At 34.9% G+C, this 23,592-nt stretch overlaps 1 protein-coding gene across 5 annotated transcripts in view; it reads left to right on the top strand.

Moving 5' to 3' along the window:
• Positions 1-22,991, top strand: part of RALGPS2 (Ral GEF with PH domain and SH3 binding motif 2) — a 167,043-nt gene extending 144,052 nt beyond the window's left edge. For 3 of the 5 annotated variants that reach the window (XM_055419187.2, XM_088845300.1, XM_055419188.2), the window contains 6 exons: positions 2,477-2,554; positions 4,138-4,243; positions 5,532-5,624; positions 11,582-11,687; positions 14,466-14,557; positions 17,291-22,991. In XM_055419187.2, coding sequence (XP_055275162.1) covers positions 2,477-2,554; positions 4,138-4,243; positions 5,532-5,624; positions 11,582-11,687; positions 14,466-14,557; positions 17,291-17,320 — 505 coding nt within the window. In that variant the 3' untranslated portion in view covers positions 17,321-22,991. Of the gene's footprint in view, positions 1-2,476; positions 2,555-4,137; positions 4,244-5,531; positions 5,625-9,101; positions 9,785-11,581; positions 11,688-14,465; positions 14,558-17,290 lie in introns of those variants that run through there. The other 2 variants (XM_055419189.2, XM_088845302.1) reach the window with 2 other exon arrangements.
• Positions 22,992-23,592: the final 601 nt, after the last annotated feature.

Raw genomic sequence — 23,592 nt, 5'->3', positions numbered from 1 at the left:
ACTTAAAAGTAATAATAATCAGGGCTTCCCTGGTGGCCCAGTGGTAAAGAATCTGCCTGCCAACGCAGGAGACACAGGTTAGATCTTTGATCCGGAAGGATCCCACATGCCTCTGAGCAACTAAGCCCATGCATTACAACTGCTGAGCCTGTGCTCCAGAGTCTGGAAGCCACAGCTACTGAAGCCTACCACTCTAGAGCCTAGTGCTGCACAGCCAGAGAAGCCACCGCAATGAGAAGCCTGCGTCCCACAACTGGAGAGGTAGCCCCCACTGTCCACAACTAAAGAAAAGTCTGCACAGCAACAAAGACCCAGCAGAGCCAAAAATAAATTTAAATAAATACAATATGAAAAACTGACTTAAAAAAATAACAACCAATCATAGTCAGCTTACCTACTTACATGCACAAAAGTAAAATCTTTCCCTTAAATTCTGGTTTATTTAAGTAATTTTAAGGTATTTAGTGAAATGATCAATTTCATTCTTTTCTAAATTTCCACATTTTAAATTATACTCTAAATAAGTAAGTTTGAATTTAAATTGTCATTAATCAAAAGGTTCCACAAAGCACACAGACACGTACTTAAATAATGTAAGTCATATTCTATTCTCTTTTCCTTGATGCTTTAATCTATAAAAGCTGTCATCTGCTTGCAGCAAATATGCTGTGTTGATATTTCAGTAAAAGATTTTTCTAAAAATGTAGGCAAGCAGAGCAAATAATTCTTATTTAATAAATATCCATTAGAATTTTTCTGTCTTTGATCATTTTAGTTCTGCCATTGTCATACTAAAATATTTGAAACTTGAGCAAAATAATTGCTCCTTTTGTGTATACACTAAGCAATAAGTTTCTGAACAATCAGATTAGGTTGAATTTTGAATGTCATATTAAAATTGATGAAGTTGAAAATATTTAGTTACCTAACTCCCTACCAGTCACTTTTTAATAGAAGCAGTTATACTCACTATACATCTGAAATTGAACTATATATACTTGAATTGGTTAATTTCATGGTGTTATTGGAAAATTAGGTCCGTGTTCTTGAAATTTCGTGAAGATTTCTCACCATGGTAATTAAGATTTTACTTGCATATCCAATATTTCAAAATACTTTTGAGCACTTCTAATTACCAATGTTCTTAAGTTTTATTCTCTTTGTTTTGGGAAATTTTTAACAATTTGTTTTTACATATTATTTCTCTTCCAAGTTTTTATTTCAGTCTCTTTATTTGGGTTTGCCTGAAACAGGAAGATTGCAAGAGTTGGCCTCTGGCATGCTGTCTGTACAGATTGTTTTGTTAGTTCTCTCCCTCTAGTAAGAACATAGTATCATCAAAAGTTGATTATAGTGTATTGTATTTAAGTAAAAAATATAGATGAACAAAATTGTTTATCATGTGGCATGAGAAGTAATCAAGTAACCAGAATGGTGTTGTGTTAAATAATCTATTCTTATCCCACCAGGTTACTTAAGGAAGATGGTATTTAACAGTGTTAACCTTCACATCTCAAAATAGTATTTTTCTTTTGACAAATGTTTTGCTTTGCAGACATTTGCAGCCAAAAATATCTACTGTGCTTTTGCCAAGTTTAAATCAGTGGCTCTTTTGAACACTTTGAAATCAAATCAGTGCTGCCCAGCAAGATTCAAACATGAAATATTAAAAAGTGAATAAAGAATTGGGATTTCAAGTACTGTTGTACTTGTGGATAATGAACTTTGAAAATAGAGAGACATAAAGTATTTTGCCACTTAAGTTGCTAAAATAAAACTTTTGTTTTAAATATCATTTATTAACAGTGCTGCTTTTGGCTTTTTCTAGGCAAAGAAGTATCAGTGTTTCTGTGTGTGTGTGTTTATTTCCTTTGTTAAGTATCACATGCCATTTTGGATGAAAATTAACTCATACCATTTTTTTAAATCATTTACTGGCTTTATCATGTATTTCTTGTAGTTGATGTGAAAATAAAATAAAGCCTCTATTTTTATTCAGTTTAATATATAAAAGAAAGGAAAATAAGGTGTTTAGATCACATTGCTTTTAGGTCTCTTCATAGGGGCATATAATAAAAAATTATTATTCTATAAATCCAGGTATCATATATAAAATGGAATCCAAGAACTGGAATATAAACAAAAGGATTTCAGGCTTTGTTTGGATATAAATACTTCTTCAATTATTTTAGTAAATTTGTGACAATTAATGTGTATATAAATACATGGTTTAAACTAAGAAGCAACCTTAAGTATTTATAGTCATGGTAGAAGAAAATAATTTAAAATCTGTGCTCTATGCTTTTTTAAAAAAAGCAATCATATGCTATCCTTTTGTAGGATTTAGAAAGCTGTATTACATGAAGAAATTATTATGAAAGCTGTATTACACGAAGAAATTATTATACTGTTTAGGTTATTGATGATGATTATGTGAATAAAAGTAATAAGTGCAATTTATAATGGAATCCAACAGGAACAGATTATACCATTCTCTCGGCCCGGTGACAAGAGTGGCACGAAATGGCTATCGAAGCCACATGAAGGCCAGCAGGTACAATCCCCCTGCATTCAGGGGACACAGAACTCCCCTCTGGTGGTGGTGACTGGCTTTCATAGGTGTGGTCTCACATTACTTCTGTTCTTTCTCAGCTAATTGGTTTCAAAGCTAAATAAAATGCCCATAAAAACTTTCTTTCCAAGATGTAATCTAGAGATAAATTTGAAGTATTCTTTCTGATCCACAGAGCTAATTGCTAAAACTTGCATCTTTATGTCACATTCTTTAAATAATCCAAATCAGTAGCTTTTTAACTGCACAGGTCTTTCTAATGTTGCTGATTATTAGAGGAGCAGTGCAAAAACCCACTTGTTTTTCAAAGGCTGCAATCAAAGAATTTACCACATTCAGTTTGTCTTTTTTAAGGATTTTTCAGATTAACTGCAGGTCTGAATTTAAACAAGTCTGTTTTATGAAATAATATTTGTGTATTTAACTCATGTTCATTCGGTTGTTGATCTAGTTAATCCTGATCTCTTTCTGCAGTACATTAGCTGCTGAAGAAAATAAAGATGGTAGATTGATTGGGGACTGGAGGTTAATGGTAGTGAATAATCAACCAATTCTCATAAGACAATGCAATAGCAAACATTTTAAAGTTAATTTTATGTCAGTTTAAAAGTGTCTAATCTCCTTGGATATAAATAGCTCCAGAATGAAATTTCTAGTGGTTTTAGGTTTTAAGTCATTGAAAACACCTAAACAATCAAAAAGAGATAAACTGGCAAACTTCAGTTTTCATCACTGTTGTAGAAATTCTGCAGCTCACGTCAAATCACTGGAGAATGACAATTTTTTTTTTCATCAGTGTATATGTTTTAAATGACTCATAAAAATTGTTCTGTTCTTACCTATAGGACCTTAAGTGAATTGGGGAAAGATATTTAAATGTTTGATTATTCTGTGATGGTTTTCTTAAGATACAAGAAAAAGCAATCTTGAGTTTTAGTTATTCCTTTCTTGCAGAGTTGTTAGGCTGTAATCACTTAGACGCACTGATGACATTAAAATGTCATTAAATTTTATTGCTGTAAGTTTGATTTTTTTAATATGTTGTTAATTGCCTTTTTTACTTCTCTCACCTGTTTTAGAATTGAGCATGGGTTTTCTTTTGCTTTTTTCCCTTTTTTGATTTTCTGATATTTTTATTTTGAGTTTTATATGCTTAAAAAGACTTTTAACATATAGAATCCTCACCTTTCCTACCAGGACTTGAGTTTCTTCTGGGGGAAAAAAGGTTTCAGCAGTGCTGCAGTATGGCATGTTGAGAAGAAAAGTCTTGAATTCCTAATTTACTCTTTACTAAAGTGAATCACTGTTTTCTTTCTGAATTATGCTTGTTCAGATATGCAGTAAAATGCATTTTTTAACCGTCTGCTGACTTAATAACTGCCTGATTCATTTTGTGACAGCTTGTAAATTTCAGATCAGTAAACCTTTATCATTGTCAGTGTCTTCTCATTCTGAATAAAGTAACAGTCTTCAGTCTTAAAATTGAAAATAATTATATTTTATTTAAATACCTACTTGATAAATTACTCAAGTGCTTATATGTTCTTTTCTTTTCACTTTTATAGTTCTGCAGAATCAGAGGATTTGGCAGTACATTTATATCCAGGGGCTGTTACTATTCAAGGTGTTCTCAGGAGAAAAACTTTGTTAAAAGAAGGCAAGAAGCCTACAGTAAGGATTATTTTATATTTTAAAACATGTCTAAAAATAAGCAAATGAATAAGACCCTAAAAAAAATGAAGACAATTGAAATAAAACCAGATATATAATACACTTGAAATAGTTTAAAATATACTTTTGCCTCACAATGTTATTTAAAGTGTTATTATACCTGCCACATATTAATAGATTTTGGTTAAATTATACACTTAAGTCTCTGGACCACTGTCTTAACTAGCCTCCTGGTCCAGGAAAATATTTCCTCTTGTTGCTTTTGCTACTTGAAAGGCCTGGTCCAATTTTAGCACACTGAGTGGCCCATCATTTCCCTAGACCTGGGAATGAGCCTTCCCAGCACCGCGGGACACAATGGCCATGAAATGGTGTCACATGGTCAGATATGTGGCTATGAAGGGACCCTGCTGACTGGAAGTTGGTACTTGCCAGCTGCCTCTACAAAGACTTACATCATGACCATTGCAAGCTGCTGACCTTCAACACCCCCTGAAAGAAGTTCAGGGTGAAAATCAGGAATGAGGCACTCTGTGCTCTGAAAAAAAAAAAAAACTGGCAGAACAGACCTTCAGATAGTTAGATCTTTTCAGAAAAAGGTTTTATTAGTTCCAATTCTTGCATCTTCTCATACCTAGAAAAACAGACATCATTAATGGTGAAATCTGCTTTGGCTATTAAAAAAATTTATTTTTTTTTTAACAATTAAAAGTCAAAATAGAGTAGCTATGGTTCAGACATCCTGGGAAATAACTATTTCCCAGATATCCTGAAAAATTATATTATGGGTGTGATTTCAGATAAGACGCTATGACCTAATGTAGAACTTAATGCTCCTGTAATGCATTTTTGCTTCTGTACTTTGCTTGCTGCTTATAAAACCAAAGTTACTCCATTTTAAGATAAGGTTGTTTTTAATTAAAAAACAAATAAATAAATTATACACTTAAGATGTTTTAATCAAGATGCTCCTGTACTTCTCTTTGCTCCCTAATATAGTTCTTGGAGAATCTTGAAAGTATATCCTGTTAAGGAATATTTTTAGAAGGAATAGAAAATAGAGTGAAAACTCTAAAAAACAGAATTCAGCCAGTTTTGTTTTTTCAGTCCTAAGTAGAATGTATCAAGTAGACGTGGTAAGAATATTTGAGATAAAGATTTCAGAAGTGATAAAACTCCAAGCTAAGGTGGTGGAAGTGAAGTGGAGTACCTCTTTGGCAGTGAGGAACAGAGTGACTGAGAAGCTGGTAGCGTTTGAGTCGTATATTCATGTGTCTGTCCTCTCCAGGTAGCATCTTGGACAAAATATTGGGCAGCTTTGTGTGGGACGCAGCTTTTCTACTATGCTGCCAAATCTCTAAAGGCTACAGAAAGAAAACATGTAAGTATTCCAGTTCCAAGTCATTAGCGTAGTTTCACGCCCTCTATATGGTTGTAAGGAAAGTAGTCCTAATGGGATGCGAGGGTTTGGGGTTTTTTCCCCACTTTCTAACCCAGAAGTTTTTAGACTTTCTTTGTATGAGTATTGTAATGGAATTATTTTTGTTTAGTAATGCCATCCCAAGAAAGGTCTTGGAATAACTTCCATATTCTGAAGTTCCTTTTTTGAATACTGTTTTTCCTTTGCAAATGTCAAAACTGCACCCTGCCGTTATCTTATCTTCATGTCCAAGCCTCCCAAACCTGGGAGTTTTTGTTCAGAAAAATGGTTGAAAACCGTTGCCTTGGAGTGTCATTTCCTGATTTGTAAAGTATGAAAAATTAGGACCAGCATCTGCAGTTCTTTCCACCTCAGTCTCTGATTGAGTGATTTTTCCAACAGTGAAGAGGAATAATAGTTGCTAAGGTTACTATGGTCACCTTCTTGTGCTTGAAAGAAGCCTCAAAAAGCTCTTTTCTTGTAGAATCTTGCTATAAATCTTCTTTTGCATACTGTTCTGTTTTTGTATGCCAGTGACACACTATTTGAAAGGAAAATAATTTTCTGTTTTGCATTATCTCTTGGAGAGGAATTTATTTCTAAATTGTGTATTTTGAGGGTGGGGGGAATTAAGTGGTTTACCATATTGAGGAAAGGTAAGTAAGCCACTGAGAAAAAAAATTAAGTTCTTTTACTATTTATAAATTACCTAGTGATACTGGGTAGTTCAGAAATGCCCCTTTATTTTTCTTTTTGGCAATTATCACTTATGTTTGTTTTTTTTTCCAACAATGGCTGGCTTTTAAAAACAGCAACACATATATATTGCGTGTATACATTTTAATATCAGGTATTACTTCACCAAATACTTTGACTAAATTTACTAGGATTTGGTGTTTTATTGTTGTTTTGTTTTTTCCTTTTAGTAAGAAAATCCCTAGTTTGAAGTTTGGTTGGATGAAGCCTGTTATAAGTTCAACTTCAAACGTTATCATTATACAGAGAAGCTTTTTTTTTCCATTTCATTTTATTTTTTTAATTAATTTATTTATTTTAATTGGAGGCTAATTACTTTACATTATTGTATTGGTTTTGCCATACATTGACATGAGTCTGTCCCGGGTGTACATGTGTTCCCCATCTTGAACCCACCTCCCTCCCCATCTTTTCTTTATTCTCACAGTTTTAGCACTTTAATCAAATGAGAGATAGAGAAGAATGCAGTTTTGGTTTAACATAAATGTGGGAAGTGCTGTAATAAGATAGCATCACCTGCCTTTGTTTATCAGCTGTACCCATACCCTATTACTGTCCTGAATTTATGTTAATCATTGCCTTGCTTTTCTTTAGAGTTTGCCACTTAGGTTTCCTTAAATGATACATTGCATCATTTTTTAATTGTATCTGGATTGTACCTAAAAGGTGCCAGCCTTTTTGTTCAATATTGTAAATATCTATATCTAGTCACATTGAGGTGAAGGACTGTTTTTTTATATTCTAGTCAAATAGACTAGACCACATACCTGACAAAGCTACAGTTTAGTTTCACTAGAATGTTTTGCAAAGTAATCGCCTCTGGTTAGTATTGCTATACTCAAAGAAGGGGAAAAAAGAATTATAATAACCAAGCAGTATAGAGACAAGTCCATGTTTATATTTATCCAATTTTAGGATAGAAAAAGGGCACAGAACTGAAAGCAGTGGAGAAAAAGATTTTTAATCATTTTCAAACAAAAGTTAAAATGCAAATTGAAAGAAAATATTGGCTATATATAAGCAGTAGATATGGGATTAAAATATATAAACACAGCGTCACCTGTGTGGTTTTCTTGTCAAAAATTTAATCATGAGGAAGCAATCAAATCCACATCATGGAACACTGTGTAAGACCAGAGTCTTGATAACTAAATGCAGTGTATGTACCTTGGTCTAATCTTGGAGGTAATTTTTTTAAGCTATAAAGTTCATAATTAGGACAATCAAAGAAATTATAATAATGGACTTTATGTGATTATGTCCATTAAATTTCTTAAATATGAATCATTGTGATTATATACTAATATCAGTATATTCTTAGAAGATACATGTTGAAATATTTAGGGTTGAATATTATGTCTGACGCTTACATTTAAATGTTCAAAGAGATCAAGCAAATGCAAAATGTAGATATATGGGTAATCCTTGTAGCATTCTTTCAACTTCTCTGTAGTTTGAACTTTTTCAAAATTAAAAGCTGTAGGAGGAAAAAAGTCACTAATAAAAATATATCTGTTCCTATATGTAAATAAATGCAGGAGGAAGAAATCTGGAAGCCTACACCTGTTTTATTGCTTTCTAAAGTATGAATTTTTTTTTTCCATATGAGGAAAAGAGCAGACTTGGGAATAGACAAGAGAGGGGTATGACTTCTTAGTGTTTTAAAATGAAAGTATTCACTGTAAAAATATTATTAATGAAAGTATATTCATTATAACTTTTAAAAGTTTGCAGATATCTTTGTACCTCTCTGCATAGTAATGAGTGAATAAATACTGTTCAGTTCAGTTCAATAAATACTGTTAGATAAGTTAAAAACCGAGTCTACACCTGAAAAAGAAGTCTAACATATATAAAGACCTTCCACAGCTCAGTAAGAATAAAATAACAGTTGAAAGATGAAATAGGGAGATGATAAGAAAGTAAATGTAAATGGTAATGAAAAGGTGATGAACCTCACTAGTTATCAAAAAGGCAGATTAAAGAATATGGTATTTTTTTTGACCATTAGGCAGAAATTTTAAAGATTGATAATGTAGCATTGGCCATGATGTAGGGAAACAGACTATGAACCACAGTTGGCAGAAATTTAAATTAGTATTTTTTGTAGTAGACAGTCCTACTCAGCATTTAATTTAATAATAACCAGTGATTCTTTATCTGAAAATCTGTTCTATGAAAATCATTAAGCTAGTGCACAAAGATAACTGTATATTAGAAGAATATTCCTGTTTTATTTATAGTATCAGCAGTCTGCAAACACTGAAAATACTTATTATTAAGGAAATACTGATAGGTGAAAACCACAAGTCAGAATATATGTATACCCCCATTTGTATATGAAAACCAACAACAACAAGAAAGTGTTTGATGTAATGCTGAGAGAAAGGTCCAGAGGACTACACCCCAAAGGATGGTAAATTCTGGGAGCAGGATGAGGTTCAGCTGGTGGACAAGGGCATTTGCACTCTGTGAATGGGCTTATATTGCTTGAGTTTTTATTATTATTACTGAAAAAAGCAATTGGTGCAGAGGTTTTTGGGTCTAAGAAAAGATATTAGAAAATCACGCTGTATGCTTTGACATAAACTATAAACTGTCAGATCAGCTATGTATTGCCAGTTTGATTCTTCATAGTATTGTTGTCACTAAATCATTTCCAACTCTTTTGCAACCCCATAGACTATAGCCCTCCAGGCTCCTCTGTCTATGGGATTTCCCAGGCAAGAATCCTGGAGTGAGTTGCCATTCCTTCTCCAAGGGATCTTCCCGACCCAAGGATCGAACCTGTGTCTCCTGCATTGGCAGGCGGATTCTTTACTGCTGAGCCACCAGGGAAGCCCTCTTCATCATATTAAAGCTTCCTAATTCCTTTAGCTTTCATTTTTGCTGTAACCATGTCGTTAAAAATAATATGATATGTTTCTCCTTTTACCCATTTCTTTAAAATTGTGAAATATATACATGCAGAAGAAGATATATTGTATACGTGTATATTTTAAAGAATAGTAAATTAAATAAACACGTATATAACTCCACCCGGCATAAGAAGACAGAGCATTGTCAGAACCATTCAAGTCTTCCCAGATAGCATCTTCTTCCTTCCTTATCAGCCACGATAAGGATCTTAGTCCCCTGACCAAGAATCAGACCCATGACCCCTGCATTGCAAATGAAGAATCTTAACCACTGGATCACCAGGGAAGTCCATACCTTGTGATTTTGATGTATATACCCTGGAATATTAATGTTTGAAATGAATTTTTTCATGTTTACTAGCTATTTGTGTTTCTTCTATAAAATGCCCGGATAATTATTTTGCTTATTGAATAATTTGTTTTCTTACTAATTGGTAAAACTTTCCTTGTATATTCTGGATACTTATTAGCAGTCATGTATTACTAATATCTTCTTCCAATTTTTTCAGTTTTTTTTTCACTCTCTTTGTGATCTTTTAGTGAATGGTTCTTAGTTTTAAAGTAATAAAATTTATCTTTTATGCTTAATATTTCCTGAGTCGTATTTTTTAAATCCTTCTCTTATGTGAGATCATCAAAATGTTCTATATTTTCTACTAGTAAAGTTTTAACAGTTTGCTTTAAAATCATTGACCCACTTGAAGTCAGAGGAGGGTGTATGTGAGATGTGTTGTGAAATAGACATTCATTTTTGTTTATCTGCCTGGAGAAGTTATTTTCCTGGCACCACGTGTTGAACAGTCCATTCTTTCTTTGCTGATCTGCAGAGCCCATTCTTGTCGTTTGAGTTTGCATCCGTATTCACAGATTGCTTTCTAGACTTCCATTGTCCTGTCAGTCTATCCTTGTCCTAGTAACTCACAGACTCAGTTACTATAGATTTGGAAGTCTTATTGTGTAGCAAGGCAAGTCCTGCCTAATTCTTGCGGAGCATCTTGGCTGCTTCTGATCCTTTGTCTTACACACAAATTTTAGAATCAGCTTCTCAAGTTCCACATAAAACCCTACTGAAATTTTTATTGAAATGATACTGAATCTGTAGATCAATTAAGGGTGAATTGACATCTTTACAACACTGAACCTTTTTCTTCATCTCATGGTATTTCTCTGTTGATTTAGGTCTTCTTGAATGTCTTTTGACTGTTATACTTTTCTGTATGTCTTTTGTTACATATATTCCTGGGTACCTTTCTTAGAAGTGACTTTTATAGTTCTAGTGTAGAAAATTGCAGATGATTTTTATAGTGTTCGTTTCCAAGCATCCTTGCTCATTTTTCTTATTAATTTGGTGGATTTTCTGAATGGGTAATACTATCTGCAAGTAATGGCAGTTTTATTTCTTCCTCATCCTTACACCTTTTACTTCTTTTTTTGTTATCTTATTATGCTGACTAGGTCTTCCAATTCAGTATTGGATGGAAGTAGCAATGGTGGGCATCCTTGTCTTGAAACTGATTTTGAAATGTTTTTAGCATTTTACCCTTGAGCGTGTATTGCAGAATTTTAGTTTGGGTTTTATTTTATTTTGTGTTTTTCTTTCCTGTATACTTTGTTCAGGTTTTGTTGTTTTTTTTTTTTAGTCAGCGAGGGGAGGGGAGGGGAGTGTCATTTGATTTTTTTTGTTTGTTTGGTAGGTACTGTTGAATTCCTTGGAAGGGAATTTCCTAATTCAATAACAGTACCTACCAAACAAACAAAAAAATAAATTCCATTCCAAGTCTACCACAAATATGCATTATATTTTAACAAATGCTCTTATTTTACATCAACTGAGTTGATCATATTTGAGCTGTGGTTCCCGGGCTCCAGAGTACAGGCTCAATAGTTGTAGCACACGGGCTTAGTTGCTCCATGGCATGTGGCATCTTCCTGAATCAGGGATCAAACCTGTGTCTCCTGCATTGACGGGTGGCTTCTTTACCACTGAGCCACCAGGGAAGCCCGTCAGTTAAACTTTTGATAAAGAGTTGAAGCTGGGAAAGATCTGGAAAGTAGGAGACTGTTTGAAGAGGGCATGCCTACATGGAATTTAGTAGTAAGAGGCCAGGAGCAAAGCTAACCAGCATGAAATCTTGTCTCTCCCTAGGAGAAACTGAAAATACACTTTTAAACAGTAAGTTTTTACTTAGGATAAGCCATAAATTTTGTTTTTTGTTGTTTTTTTTTTTTTTTTTTGTCTCTCAGTTTAAATCAACATCAAATAAGAACGTGTCTGTAGTAGGATGGATGGTGATGATGGCTGATGACCCAGAACATCCGGATCTCTTCTTGCTGACTGACTCTGAGAAAGGTGAATCATTGAAATAACTAGGGGTTACTATGCAACTTTAGATAAACCAAATTTTAGTTTAACTGGAATACTCAACTGGGGGCATTGCTTATATTGTTTCACCTCTTGGGAAATATTTCTGTCATGTGATGTATACTAATTATGCTAATATTTTTAGATATCGGTATCTATTAATTGCTTCTTTAATAAGCTTCTTTGCTACATGGGCATAAGCTTGAAGAGCTAATAATCAAGAAAGGAAGGAGGGAGTTTGAGACTCTGTAAACCACTGTTACTTTAAAATCTCAGATTTACAATATGCAATACCCCTTCATTTATATCTTGAAATAAATTGTTACTGTTAAGTTCTGAATGTGGCAAAAGTTTTCCTTTAAGTGGTTTGTGTTCCATTATTTTTAATTAAATTAATTGGTTATTTGACTCAAACCACTTTCCAGATAAGTATAATTTTAATTATAATGCTTTGCTTATAATATGTAGTGGAGAAGGAAATAGCAACCCACTCCAGTATTCTTGCTTAGAGAATCCTGTGGACAGAGGAGCCTGGTGGGCTGCTGTCCATAGGGTCACATAGAGTCGGACACGACTGAAGTGACTTAGCACACATGACGTGTTGGAGAGGGAACTGGCAACCCACTCCAGTATTCTTGCCTGGAGAATCCCAGGGACAGAGGAGCCTCGTGGGCTGCCGTCTGTGGGGTCGCACAGAGTCGGACATGACTGAAGTGACTTAGCTGTATAATATGTAGAGACATTTATGAGTAACATTATTGGCTGTTAACCACAGGAGTTTTTAGAATGGATGAGAGAGGTTGGAGGGTGGGCGCTGTAAAATCAGGTCATGTGTCTCCTTACCCTGATTGTGTGTGTCGTGGGTACCTCAGTGGTCATCAGAAGAGATCCTCACATGATTGTAGCTCTTGCTTTATAACATCTGCCAGCCATTGATGAGCACCACAGAAGAAGCCAGAAAGGAAATCGTTTCGCATCTGCCCAGAACCTTCCACTTCAGCAACTCACTACTAAAATGATATTATATTACCTTTTATTGACTATAAAGTTATATTCTTGACTTCTGTTTCTTTAGAATGTATATCAACAGATATTCTGCTTTTAGGATATTGTGGTATTTGGAGTAAAAATTTAGGAAAACATCCAGAAAAAGTAATAGCAAGATGTCACATTTTGAGGTGAAATAGACTGATTTACAAAGTAATGAGTTTCTGCTCAACATTCTGAATTCAGCCTCCACCCTGCCAATCCCAAAGACATTCATTATTTATAAAAGTACATTTTAAAAGGAAATAATTTTCATAGGATTTAGTTAACAAATTCTTTGTTTTCCTTTGATTCCTTATGTGTAGTACTCAGTCATGTCCAACTCTCTGCAACCCCGTAGACTATAGCTTGCCAGGATCCTCTGTCCGTGGAATTCTCCAGCAAGAATAGTGGAGGAGGTAGCCATTTCCTTCTCCAGGGGAATCGTTGATTCCTTAGTGTACTTGATAGAACTACTTCTGAGTACAAGGTTTTTATGAAATCTATACTGACAGCCTTTTTCAGGAAGAAGAGTAGATAAATGGCTGCTGTGGCCAGTTTGTCAGATAACGCCTGCTATTTAGGTTGGTCTGATGTTTGATCTGGGTTCAACAAGCAAAAAATGTTATTTGAATAATTAAACATATGGTGAAGAGAACTTTTGCTTCTGAAAATGAGTAAGTCTTTGATTGTTCAAATCTCAAAGAAGGGCTGAATGAAGCCTGCATATAGATCAGATAAGGCTCTTGAATCACTGGATGCAGTTATAAAGGAAAGAGTAGAAGTCAGTAAGAACTGGGAAATAAGAAGAACTCAGGTAAGTGAGAAGGAGAACTAAGCCCAACTTAGGGCAGCCTATACTACGTGAATCCCTTCTTTTCTCAGTTTATTACCTTAATACATATAAATGTATAAAAATACTCTTACTGTGTGTCAGTTTTTGATTAGTCAACATAAGGTCTAAACGGTCTTTCCTAGTAACTCAGATGATAAAGAATCTGCCTACCAATGCAGGAGACCTAGGTTTGATCCCTGGACCAGGAAGATCCCCTGGAGAAAGGGAATAGCAACCCACTCCAGTATTCTTGCCTGGAGAATTCCATGGACAGAGTAGCCTGGCGGGCTACAGTCCATGGGGTCGCAGAGGCGTATGAAACTGAATGACTAGCACTTTCCCTTTCAGGGTCTAAATACATACATCACAAATGAAACAAGTGAATTTCTAATTTTCAAAAAGGTGCTTTCTCAGATTTTTCACATAAGCCCTTACTAGACCTAGGAACTTCTCTAATAATTTTGACAATTATAAGTAAAAACTAAAAGCATAGGTTATATTGATGTTAGCTGATTAATCCTGAATCACATTAAATAGCTAATGTTTAAGTGTTAAACATGTTAGAACATTTTGGCCTATAAAAATTTAGTCTTAGCATCTACCAGTATTTAGATCATCTAAATAGTGCTGAGAACTGATGTTCTGTGCTCTCATCCATGCATACAAATTTAGAGAAGCCAAACAATTGTTTTATTTAGGTATACTTTAAAGATCATGTAAGAAAACAAAATACTTCTCTTCCAAGTCATGAATAGCAAAGCAGTGACTTTCTGAATAAATTATAGCTTGTGAATGTATCATATGGAACTCTATTGGGAAATCAGGTGATAGAGAAGTAAACTGAGACTGAAACTGAGAACTCTCATCAATTTTTGTTGTTTTCCCCTTGTTTTTAATAATTTTAGGAAATTCGTACAAGTTTCAAGCAGGCAGTAGGATGAATGCAATGCTGTGGTTTAAGCATTTGAGTGCAGCCTGCCAAAGCAACAAACAACAGGTAAGCATTTCTCTTCATCCTCAGAAGAGTCCATAAACTGGGAATGTATTTAAAAGAGCTGGAAAGAGAAGTACGTGGACTAATTTTTGAAATGAAGTAGGAGAACTGTATTGTTTTTGTTCTTTCTTTGTTGACCACAGTCAGCAAGACGTGAGGTCCACATTTTAGTGAGGGAGATGGGCAATAAACAAGTGAACAAATAACAGCATTTCATAAAGTAAAAACTCCATGAAGGCAGCAAAATAGAATTAGGTGATATGGAATGATGGGAGTAGAGTCAACTTTAAATAAATTAAGAGCAAACAGCAGAGGTCTCCCTAAGGAGATGACAGTGACGTGGATGACAGGAAGGAAGGGCCGTGTGAAGAAAAGGGGGAACAGAGTTCTGGTGAAAGGAAGGGAAGTGCAAAGACCCTGAAGGTGAAACAAACTTTAAGGTGTTCAAAATAGGGGGGTGTAACCTGTGTCGGAAGAATGAGAGTGAGAGGCAAGGGAACGTAGCTTTAGAGGTTAAAAATTTGATGGTGCCTTGCCAAAAATTATTCTGATGCATCTCTATTTGTTCTGTTGACAATTTTATGTGGGTTCCTATACTTGCAGTGAAACCCAAAATGATTTGGACTTTTTCCTTTTTTTTTATTTTACTGAAACAAAGATGGTCTAACTCAAAGAGGTCTATGATGGTCTAACTCGGCTGCAAAGAAGAATGAATCCATAGTGGTGTTTTCCCAAATTCTGCTGCCGATTTAAAGTTGAACAATGAATTGGTAGGGCAGACATAAATATAACTGGAGTTAAAAGTTTCTACACTCTTTTTGGCCAGTTTTTAGTTAAGAAGTTTATTGCCTGTAGGTACTGAAATACAGAAGTATATGGTAAATATTATCAGTAGCTGATTTTGAATTATATAATACATTGCAGAAGTTTATAAAGCTTATAAATGTGTTTTTTACCACGTGCTATCAGGACCTAAGTTATAAACCGCTTTTTTGGTATAGGAAGAAACTAAGGCTCAAAAATGCTAATAAATTACCTCGACTGGGTCAAACAAATAAAAAAAGTAAAACAAACAAAATTTTAAAATGGTGGACCTAAGACACAAAGTCTGTCTTCATTCTGTAGATACATTCTTCTTAAACATTGTTGGAATGGGCTTTGTTCTCTTATAATTTTTGTTTTAAAAATAATAAAGCAAAAAGTTACATCCTTGCCCTTGTCAGATTAGTTCTGGGACAGAATGAAGGAAACTAAACCAAGTTTTTCAGGATTCAGTTGCATGCATACATTTTCTTTAAATGTGGCCTTAAAGTATTGTATTGTTTTTTTTATCTCAGACTTCAAGATTAATATAGAGAGTGTATGCATACCAGCATAGATTCAGTTTCTTTTACTGTATTAGTGGATCTTCCTGCTGAAAAAGTTAACCAGATGTATATAAATGGTTTTGTTTTGTTTTTTAAGTTTGTTTGTTTCTATACTTAGAAGAATGAGAGAAGTAGCAAATTTATAAATTGAAGCCGTGAAATTTGAAAACTTTTAGTAGAAGACTGTAACTCAAATACAACATCTTAAACCATTGTCAGGCAACTTAGGAGAAAATGAAAATTTTGCCTTATTTAAATATGGATTTCTTATAACCAGACCCGAGACTTTATACTCTAAGTACTCGTCTGTTCATACTGTATTTTATTTATAATTCACTTATGATTACATTGTCAAATAATTTTTCATTCAGAAGCTAAGCTGACATGTGTAAGAGATTAATATTTTTTTAGTGTCCTAGGTTTTCAGGAAAAGGTTGTTAAAGAACTGTTAAGCTCTTTTTAACTTCTCTGGTGGGCCAGTGGTTAAGACTCCATGTTCCCAGTGCAGGGGACCCGGGTTCGAACCCTAGTCAGGGAACCAGATCCCATATGCCTCAGCTGAGAGTCTGCATGCCACAACTAAAAAGAGAGAGAATTGTTGAACTCTTTTAAAGGACACAAAAATGACTACTGATACGTGTCTACCAGCACAGCTTTGGAAAACTGGTAGTAAAAGTTAAGAGCATTTTTTTTAACATGGCAAAACCCTCTTTAGTCCTTAACTAGACAACCCTTCAACTAATTTTTAGAAACAAAATATATATTTATATTTCTAAGAATTATTGTTGAATTTTAGACTTAAATTTGATCCAGTCTATTAGCAGCCAACTGTTATATAACCTATAGATTTTTTTAGAGTCACAAAGTGTCAGGTTAGAATTTATCTAGCAATGAGTTTTATTCTTTTATACTCATTTCATGATGATTTCACAAAGAAATTCTTAGTAATGTCTGTTATAAAATTATGCTGATTTTAAAATTTGCATGTAGGAGTTTATGGTAATACATATAATGAGAAGATAAGTGACGACAGGTGTGTCTGGAATCTCACACTTACCAGGGCCATCCTCATTCATTCATTTAGGCACTCAGCGAACATCTACTGAACTCCCCTGTGTTAGCAAGAAAGGTACTACCTCTGCCCATTTTGCCATCCAGATTTCAATTTACTGGAAAGGGTATTAACATCTCTCAAATGTGGTTTTTCTCTCAAAAATGTTTAGTGTATTTTATCCATTATTCATAAACAATTAGAGTACCTTCTATCAAATTCCTTTGGGCTTACTTAAAATGATAAGGGGAGATAAGAAATAGTACTTTGAAGAACACCCTTCAAATACTATCAGCTTGTAATGCTTATATTTTTTAGGTTCCTACAAACTTGATGACTTTTGAGTAAAAACGTGATAAAGAACAAGGTGAACTGTTACCCTAAGTGAAAGCGAGGACCTGATGGAAGAGTGCCAGCTATAAACCAATCCTGTGCCAGGCAGAGCCCAGAGGTTCCGTCTTAGCCTCTGGAGTCCTGAACCAAAAAAGCACTAATTTCAGGGAACGAAGTGAGATATTCCCAGGGAACACATCAGAGCTGTAAAACAAACTGCCATGGACCATGCTTCCTATCTCTGAACTGACCTGTGGAAACCACTGCCTTAATAGAATGAAAGGAAAACCACCATGAAACACCAAATAGTGCGTGTGAATCTCCTGGCGGTGCTGTGCTTGGAATAGATCGTAGCTAATTTGCATTTCTTTTAACTTTGTACTAATTTTAGAGGGGGGAATCGCCTTTTTTTAGATACACTTTTAAAGGAAAAACATATTTCTTATGGGTGACACCAGGAGCTGGTTTTGAACTGAAGTGTGAAGATGTTTCAGCTTAGTAGGGTTCTACCAGCCACCTCGCCAAAAGGTTTGCTTAAGCCTCCATGAGTCAGCGGCCTCAACGCCCTTTCTCACAGCAAGAGCGTAGGAATTAGAAATGTTAATAATGTGAGTTGTTGGGGTTTGTTTGGGACTGGGGGGGGAGGGGTTGTTTTGTTTAGGATAGGGGAGTTTTTTTTTTTTTTAAACTCTAAACTTCTAAAATTTAGTACTGTATGGGGTACATTATTCCCTGCTGGAGGTATAAAGACTGAGTGTTCACATGCCAGACACTTTTTTCAAGGGGGCTCCAGAAAACATGGTTGTTTTTAACTGGGTTTAAAGTTTGACCTTCTATGTGAATTCATTGTTGGACCACAGATCTGCTTAGTAGAGAACTGTAATCCCAACCTAAACTTTTCTAAGAAGATTTTACAGTAACTACAGTTTTCAAGTTTAAGTGGATTATCCCTTCTGTCACTCACAGGTGATTTTATCATCAAGGGTGATATATCAATATTTTACTAGGATGTTTTCTTTTACAGTGTTTAATGTGCACAATGCCAGTTATTTTTGTATTATTTTCATTATTTTTGTTCAATATGAGATTCAGGATCACATTTGTTTAAAAGAGAATCTACATGTGTTTGTATGCATGTATGTATTTTATTATAAGGGGTACAGAATAATTTTCAAAGGGAAAAAGGTGAGAGATTGAGAGGCTGGAAATTTTGAGTATCAAAACTTTCCTTCCTACTTAACTTTCCTTTATCATAAACATTTTTCTCAAAATTTACTGTAGGTCCTTACCATGAAACCATATTTTGTTAGTAGTTGATCAAGAGAGTTTTGTGAGAGCTCTTTTATGCAATAATGCATTTAACTTCCAAAATAAATGTTGAGTTTAAAAAAAGGAGGAAAAAAAAGTTTGAAGGTGAAATGCCTTAGAGTTTTAACCAAAAAAAAAAAAAGGCACTTGAACAAAGGCTGTGTGTTGGATGTTATAAACTCATGAGGCAACATGAATTTCGCCTGTGGCCCAGAGTAAGAAGTGTTTTTTGACTGATAACTAATAGATTTCTATTACTTTGGGCCACACATAAAAATTTTCAGATTGTATTCTAGGGGAATTTTATCCTTTTCCTTTTTAATCATAAGTATTTCATCCTTGAATCCATGAAACTTACATAGAAAATATTACTTGTTAGAATAATTAACTAAAAGTATATCCATTTGGAAAGTAGAAGAGCTTTCTCAGATTGCTAAATTTTTCAGTTTTGTTTTCTGTTTGAAAAGGATATTAAGAGTTCAAATATTTTTCTCACATAGTACAGTTAGAAATACCATTATTTCTGGTTTTGTGGAAAACAACATGAGCTGGAAAGAGGGCAAGAATGTGGCTGAGACCTCCCAGCATAGCCCACACTGGTCATGGAGAAGACCCCCTCTGCATAACCAGCATAGCAGTATTACTCTGAGACCTTGCACATCTGACTTTTGTTTTAATTTTCTTAACTTGTTTATTTCTCTTCAGAAATAAGTGTTTTTAACAGTGTATGTGCTTTTTAAAACACATTGTGGATGAGAACCCTGTGGATTTTTTTATTACCTTGTCTGTTTGTCATAAATAAGCTAAAGTAGATTAAGTGGTAGGCTAACCGTATTGCTGAAGATGGGCAGCTGGAAGTCAGAGCCTGACAGCACACAGTTTTGCCAAAGAGAGAGCTCAACTGGAAGACGTGTTTGATATTTTCAGCGCTGAACACAGGGCTGCTTATGCAGAGTGAAAACAGTGTTCAGATTTAGTGACTAGACCACACATAGATTTGTGGCCTCTGACTGACTAAAACTCTGAACTGTGCAGTGGAAGTCACCATTGTTTTCTTGTTTTCAGATTTGTCCATTCAAAAGCTCGCTCATTGCTTTTTAAGGCTACTTTAGCATTTGAAGCAAAGAGAAGACCAGTGGGAGAAGTGAATTAAAATAGTGTGGGTGAATTTTTGATCTTACAATTCACCAAATAAGACCTAATAATAATTCAGGCAAAAATAAATACTACAATATTAAATATTCAGGTACTGTGTTAGTGAGAAAATGAAATTTTTCTCCTCTTATTAGGCCTACCGTTAATCTGTAAACTAGCGCCTCACAAGCTTGAAATTTTCACCAATATTAAGCCCATTTTTTTCTCTCTGAGTCAAGAAAAACTCATTGGAAATTCCATTACAATTTAAATTTAAGCTAGTTTTTGATAAGCATAATGATTGGTATATTATCCAGCCTGGTGCAGCAGTATAATACCAACCAAAATACAATTTGAGGCACATCTCATTTAACTGTTTGAACATGGAAGCTTATTTTTCATGCAAAAGTAACCTCTAACAGTTTTTAAAATGCAGCTATAAAAATAACTGTATGATGACCTTGAAGAGCTCTGATTTTGGTCTCATGCTCCCTCTGTGTGTGAGTTCTGCTTATTTTTTTCAGAGACATTATTTTTACCATAACCTCCAAACTGTAAAAATTAAAAGAACCAATCAAACACACCTTCCTATTACATTTTCTTCACTGTGTAAATATTATTTGTGTAAACATTACAGAAAGGGATCCAAACAATTTGAGTCTATTTTTTTTCCTCCCCAGGCATATGCTTCAATGATAAATGTTTTCCGGTACGGAAAATGCCATATGACTGTTGTGCTACCTTCTGTATGGACTGTTTTGGTATTGTATCTTTCTGTATGTCAAGAACTTAGGGTGTTTGTAGCTGCAGAGTTTCTGTAAGTGGCTTTATTCCTCTTCTAGAAGGTTTATAAAGGAGCCCAATGTGCACTGTTACAGAAGGGAAAAATGTTTACAGTCTCCAGTGTATACACCTTGTATGTTAGTTGAAACCAGGGACCGCCAAGAGCAGCCTGGCCTATTGCTCTCTTAGGATTACTAGAATTCACTTGGCCAAATGATTTGAGCAGAAGTCTTTTTTTTTTTTAGGTTAAATCTGTAGTTATAGATGACTTTACTGCTAAAAACAAAACTACAGGACTTGGTATTAGTTTAAAAATCAATAATAGTAGATTTAACCCATTAGCTATCCACTCTTGATTTCCTTCCTATTTTCTGAGACACGGTCCTTTTCAATGTTCTTTTAAACCACCATATTATCTTTTTTTGAAACAAGAGGTACCAGTATTGTTAACAGAGGATAATATCAGTTTTTAAAAAAATTTGCCTCAAAGTCTTTTGAAATAATTGGATCCCTTTTTGAAAATGAGAATGAATTTGACTGTGTCCTGGTGGAACGATAGTACTGCTGGTGCATGAATAGGTGATACAAAGCAAGTGGTGAGGTTTGTCTGACTTCTTCAGTGTCTTTTAGGGTTTGCTTTTATTTTCTGTCTCTCTTCTTTTGTATTATTTCTTTCAAGCATAGTAAATTTGTAATTTTACAGCCAGAGTAGTATTCTGTTTTCTTATAAGAAACATTGTTATTTAACACATTGATGATAATAATTTTCTGTGTGAAGTCAACCTTTTTAGGTTTTGCTTCCTTAAAAATGGCTTGTGTCTAAGGTGACTGTTTTTTTTCCCCCTATTTAGAGGATTCTAACAAAAGAGATATGTGTGAGAAACTTTTAAGCTTTTTGAAAGCTATTACACTGGTATCTCAAGTTGTAATGCGGGGAAATTTTGCTCAGTGCCTTATCAATTTGAAGAGCAACTTTAGGGCATCGAGTGTGACAATAATCATTTGTCCTCTTGCTCCTCTTATTTCAGGAGTGTGTGCTATTCCTCTCTCCACCAGCTTACTCTTGCTCACAGCAAGTCTAGGAAAATGCGTGCAGATCACTCTAGGTTATTGTCGCATTCCTCCTTGGCTTTGAGTCTTTTCAGACAAGCTCCTTCCCTACTCCTCTCCTTCCAGGGTAGAAGATTAAAAATAAACCCTCCAAATCAGCCTTTAGATGAACACGCCTAAGAGCAATTTTGAAGAACATCCATCCAGCTGAGTTTATTTTTATTTTGTGCTGTTGAAATTGTTGTTTTGAGCATAGATTTAATTATAAATCCTTTCAGAAAATCCTTAAAAGCATACAGTACAGCCAGAAAGATTTGTTGGGGTTCTATAAAAGCTACTAAAATCCTGAAATGAGAGTTCCTTTGCCCAGAAGTGAGATTTAGTTCAGTACATTCTTACAGTTAAACAGGACTCAGAACAGCAAGCAGCCGCTTCACCTACCGGTTGTTGTTTACTTGAAGATACTATGTCAGGAGAGTGGAAACAACTGCAAGGTATAAATTAAAGAGAAGTTAAGAGACTAAGCTAGCTTTCTCAGTAAAAACAAAGTGTGGAAACATTTTGCTTCTCTGAGATTTTTGCAAGATCTGGAGATACTGTTGTTCAACTGAGTCAAAATGCTATCTTCACCTTTTGTAAAAAGCTAGTGTGTTCTAGAGGAGGCAAGTAAATTTAGTCTTTAAAGCCAAATGAAGGGATAACTGGTCCTTGACGGTTATTAGTAGGATTTAAAATTTGATTCTAGTCATTTGGACTGCAAAGTGGTGATGGGATTAAACGAATACATAATTAAAGGAATGCTTTGGGATTGAAAAGGAATGCTTTGGGATTGAGCTTTTTTTTTTTAAATAGACGAGTAGAAAGTTTCATAATTAGCTGTGCTTTAGATACCAGGTAACAAATATCAATTTTCCCATGAAGATATCACCTACTAAAACTACTCACAGAAGATAGTCCAGTAGTTATTAATTTACTAAATCTGACAGAGTAACTAATAATAAATCACCAGACTCAAGAGTTTCTGTACCTTGATTATTGACAGATCCATTGTTTTACAGCTGACCGAAGTATGTATGGTGTGGGGAGGGGGTGGGGAACTCATTCACAGTGTAATCTAAAGGAGATAAAGGCAACTGTGGGGATGAATATCCAATAATGATAATATACAGGAACACACAAGCCATTTTTCCTCTCCTTCATCCCGGTTGACTTGAGGTACTAAAGATGAAGTGCGCGCTTGCACTGTGACCTCCTGGAGCGACGTGCAGCTTGGTTCCTCCCTCACTTCTGATTTCTGTTTAATATGCAAATGTGAGTGTGAGATCTTAAGTGTGTTTGCATAAGCTAACCTAAAATGAACTTAAGTACAGTTTTCTGAAATATTTCTATTGGAATAAATTACTTAAAAATATAGGTTGTGTGGGGATAATTTGTTTCCATAGTTACATTTTTATCATTAACTTTTAAAGGAATGCTTTAAGTTGATTTTTTTTTTTCCCCACTCTTCCTAGAATAGTTGACTAGGATTTTGTTGGTACAGGGAAGCCTCTGTCTGGGTAAACTTCAGTTGCTCTTCTCTATCCCGGAGCAAGGATGTGCAGCATGCTGACAAATGGGGCCTTGGGGAAAAGAGGTCAAGGGTATAATATTTCCAACATATCTCCCCACTCCAAGTAAGTTATATGAGCAGTCTCCATAGTCTCCTTTAGTCTCTTTGCTAATACTGTGTTTCATAAATTCCAAACCATGACACTTTGACTTCTCACCATTTCTGAGAACAAAATCCGCCATCCAACCTAGAGAGCCTTAAATTGGAAGAAGTACCAAAATACATGTTGAGTCTCCTGTAAGTTATCGGCTGGGGTGTTTGCTCTGCCCTTTCTTAGAATTCCCTGAGTTTGCTTCTAAGAAGCTTGGGAAACCTCCAGACGGGACTGAATGCCCAATATTTGGGCAAACCTTAACCCAATTTTCAACTATTTTCTCACTTTTTTGATGGCTTTTGAAATTTT

This window comes from Moschus berezovskii, chromosome 17 (assembly GCF_049115385.1).
Source record: "Moschus berezovskii isolate FMDL1 chromosome 17, NW_MosBer_1.0, whole genome shotgun sequence".
NCBI classification, from domain to species: domain Eukaryota; kingdom Metazoa; phylum Chordata; class Mammalia; order Artiodactyla; family Moschidae; genus Moschus; species Moschus berezovskii.
This window is presented reverse-complemented; position numbering and strand designations above follow the sequence as displayed.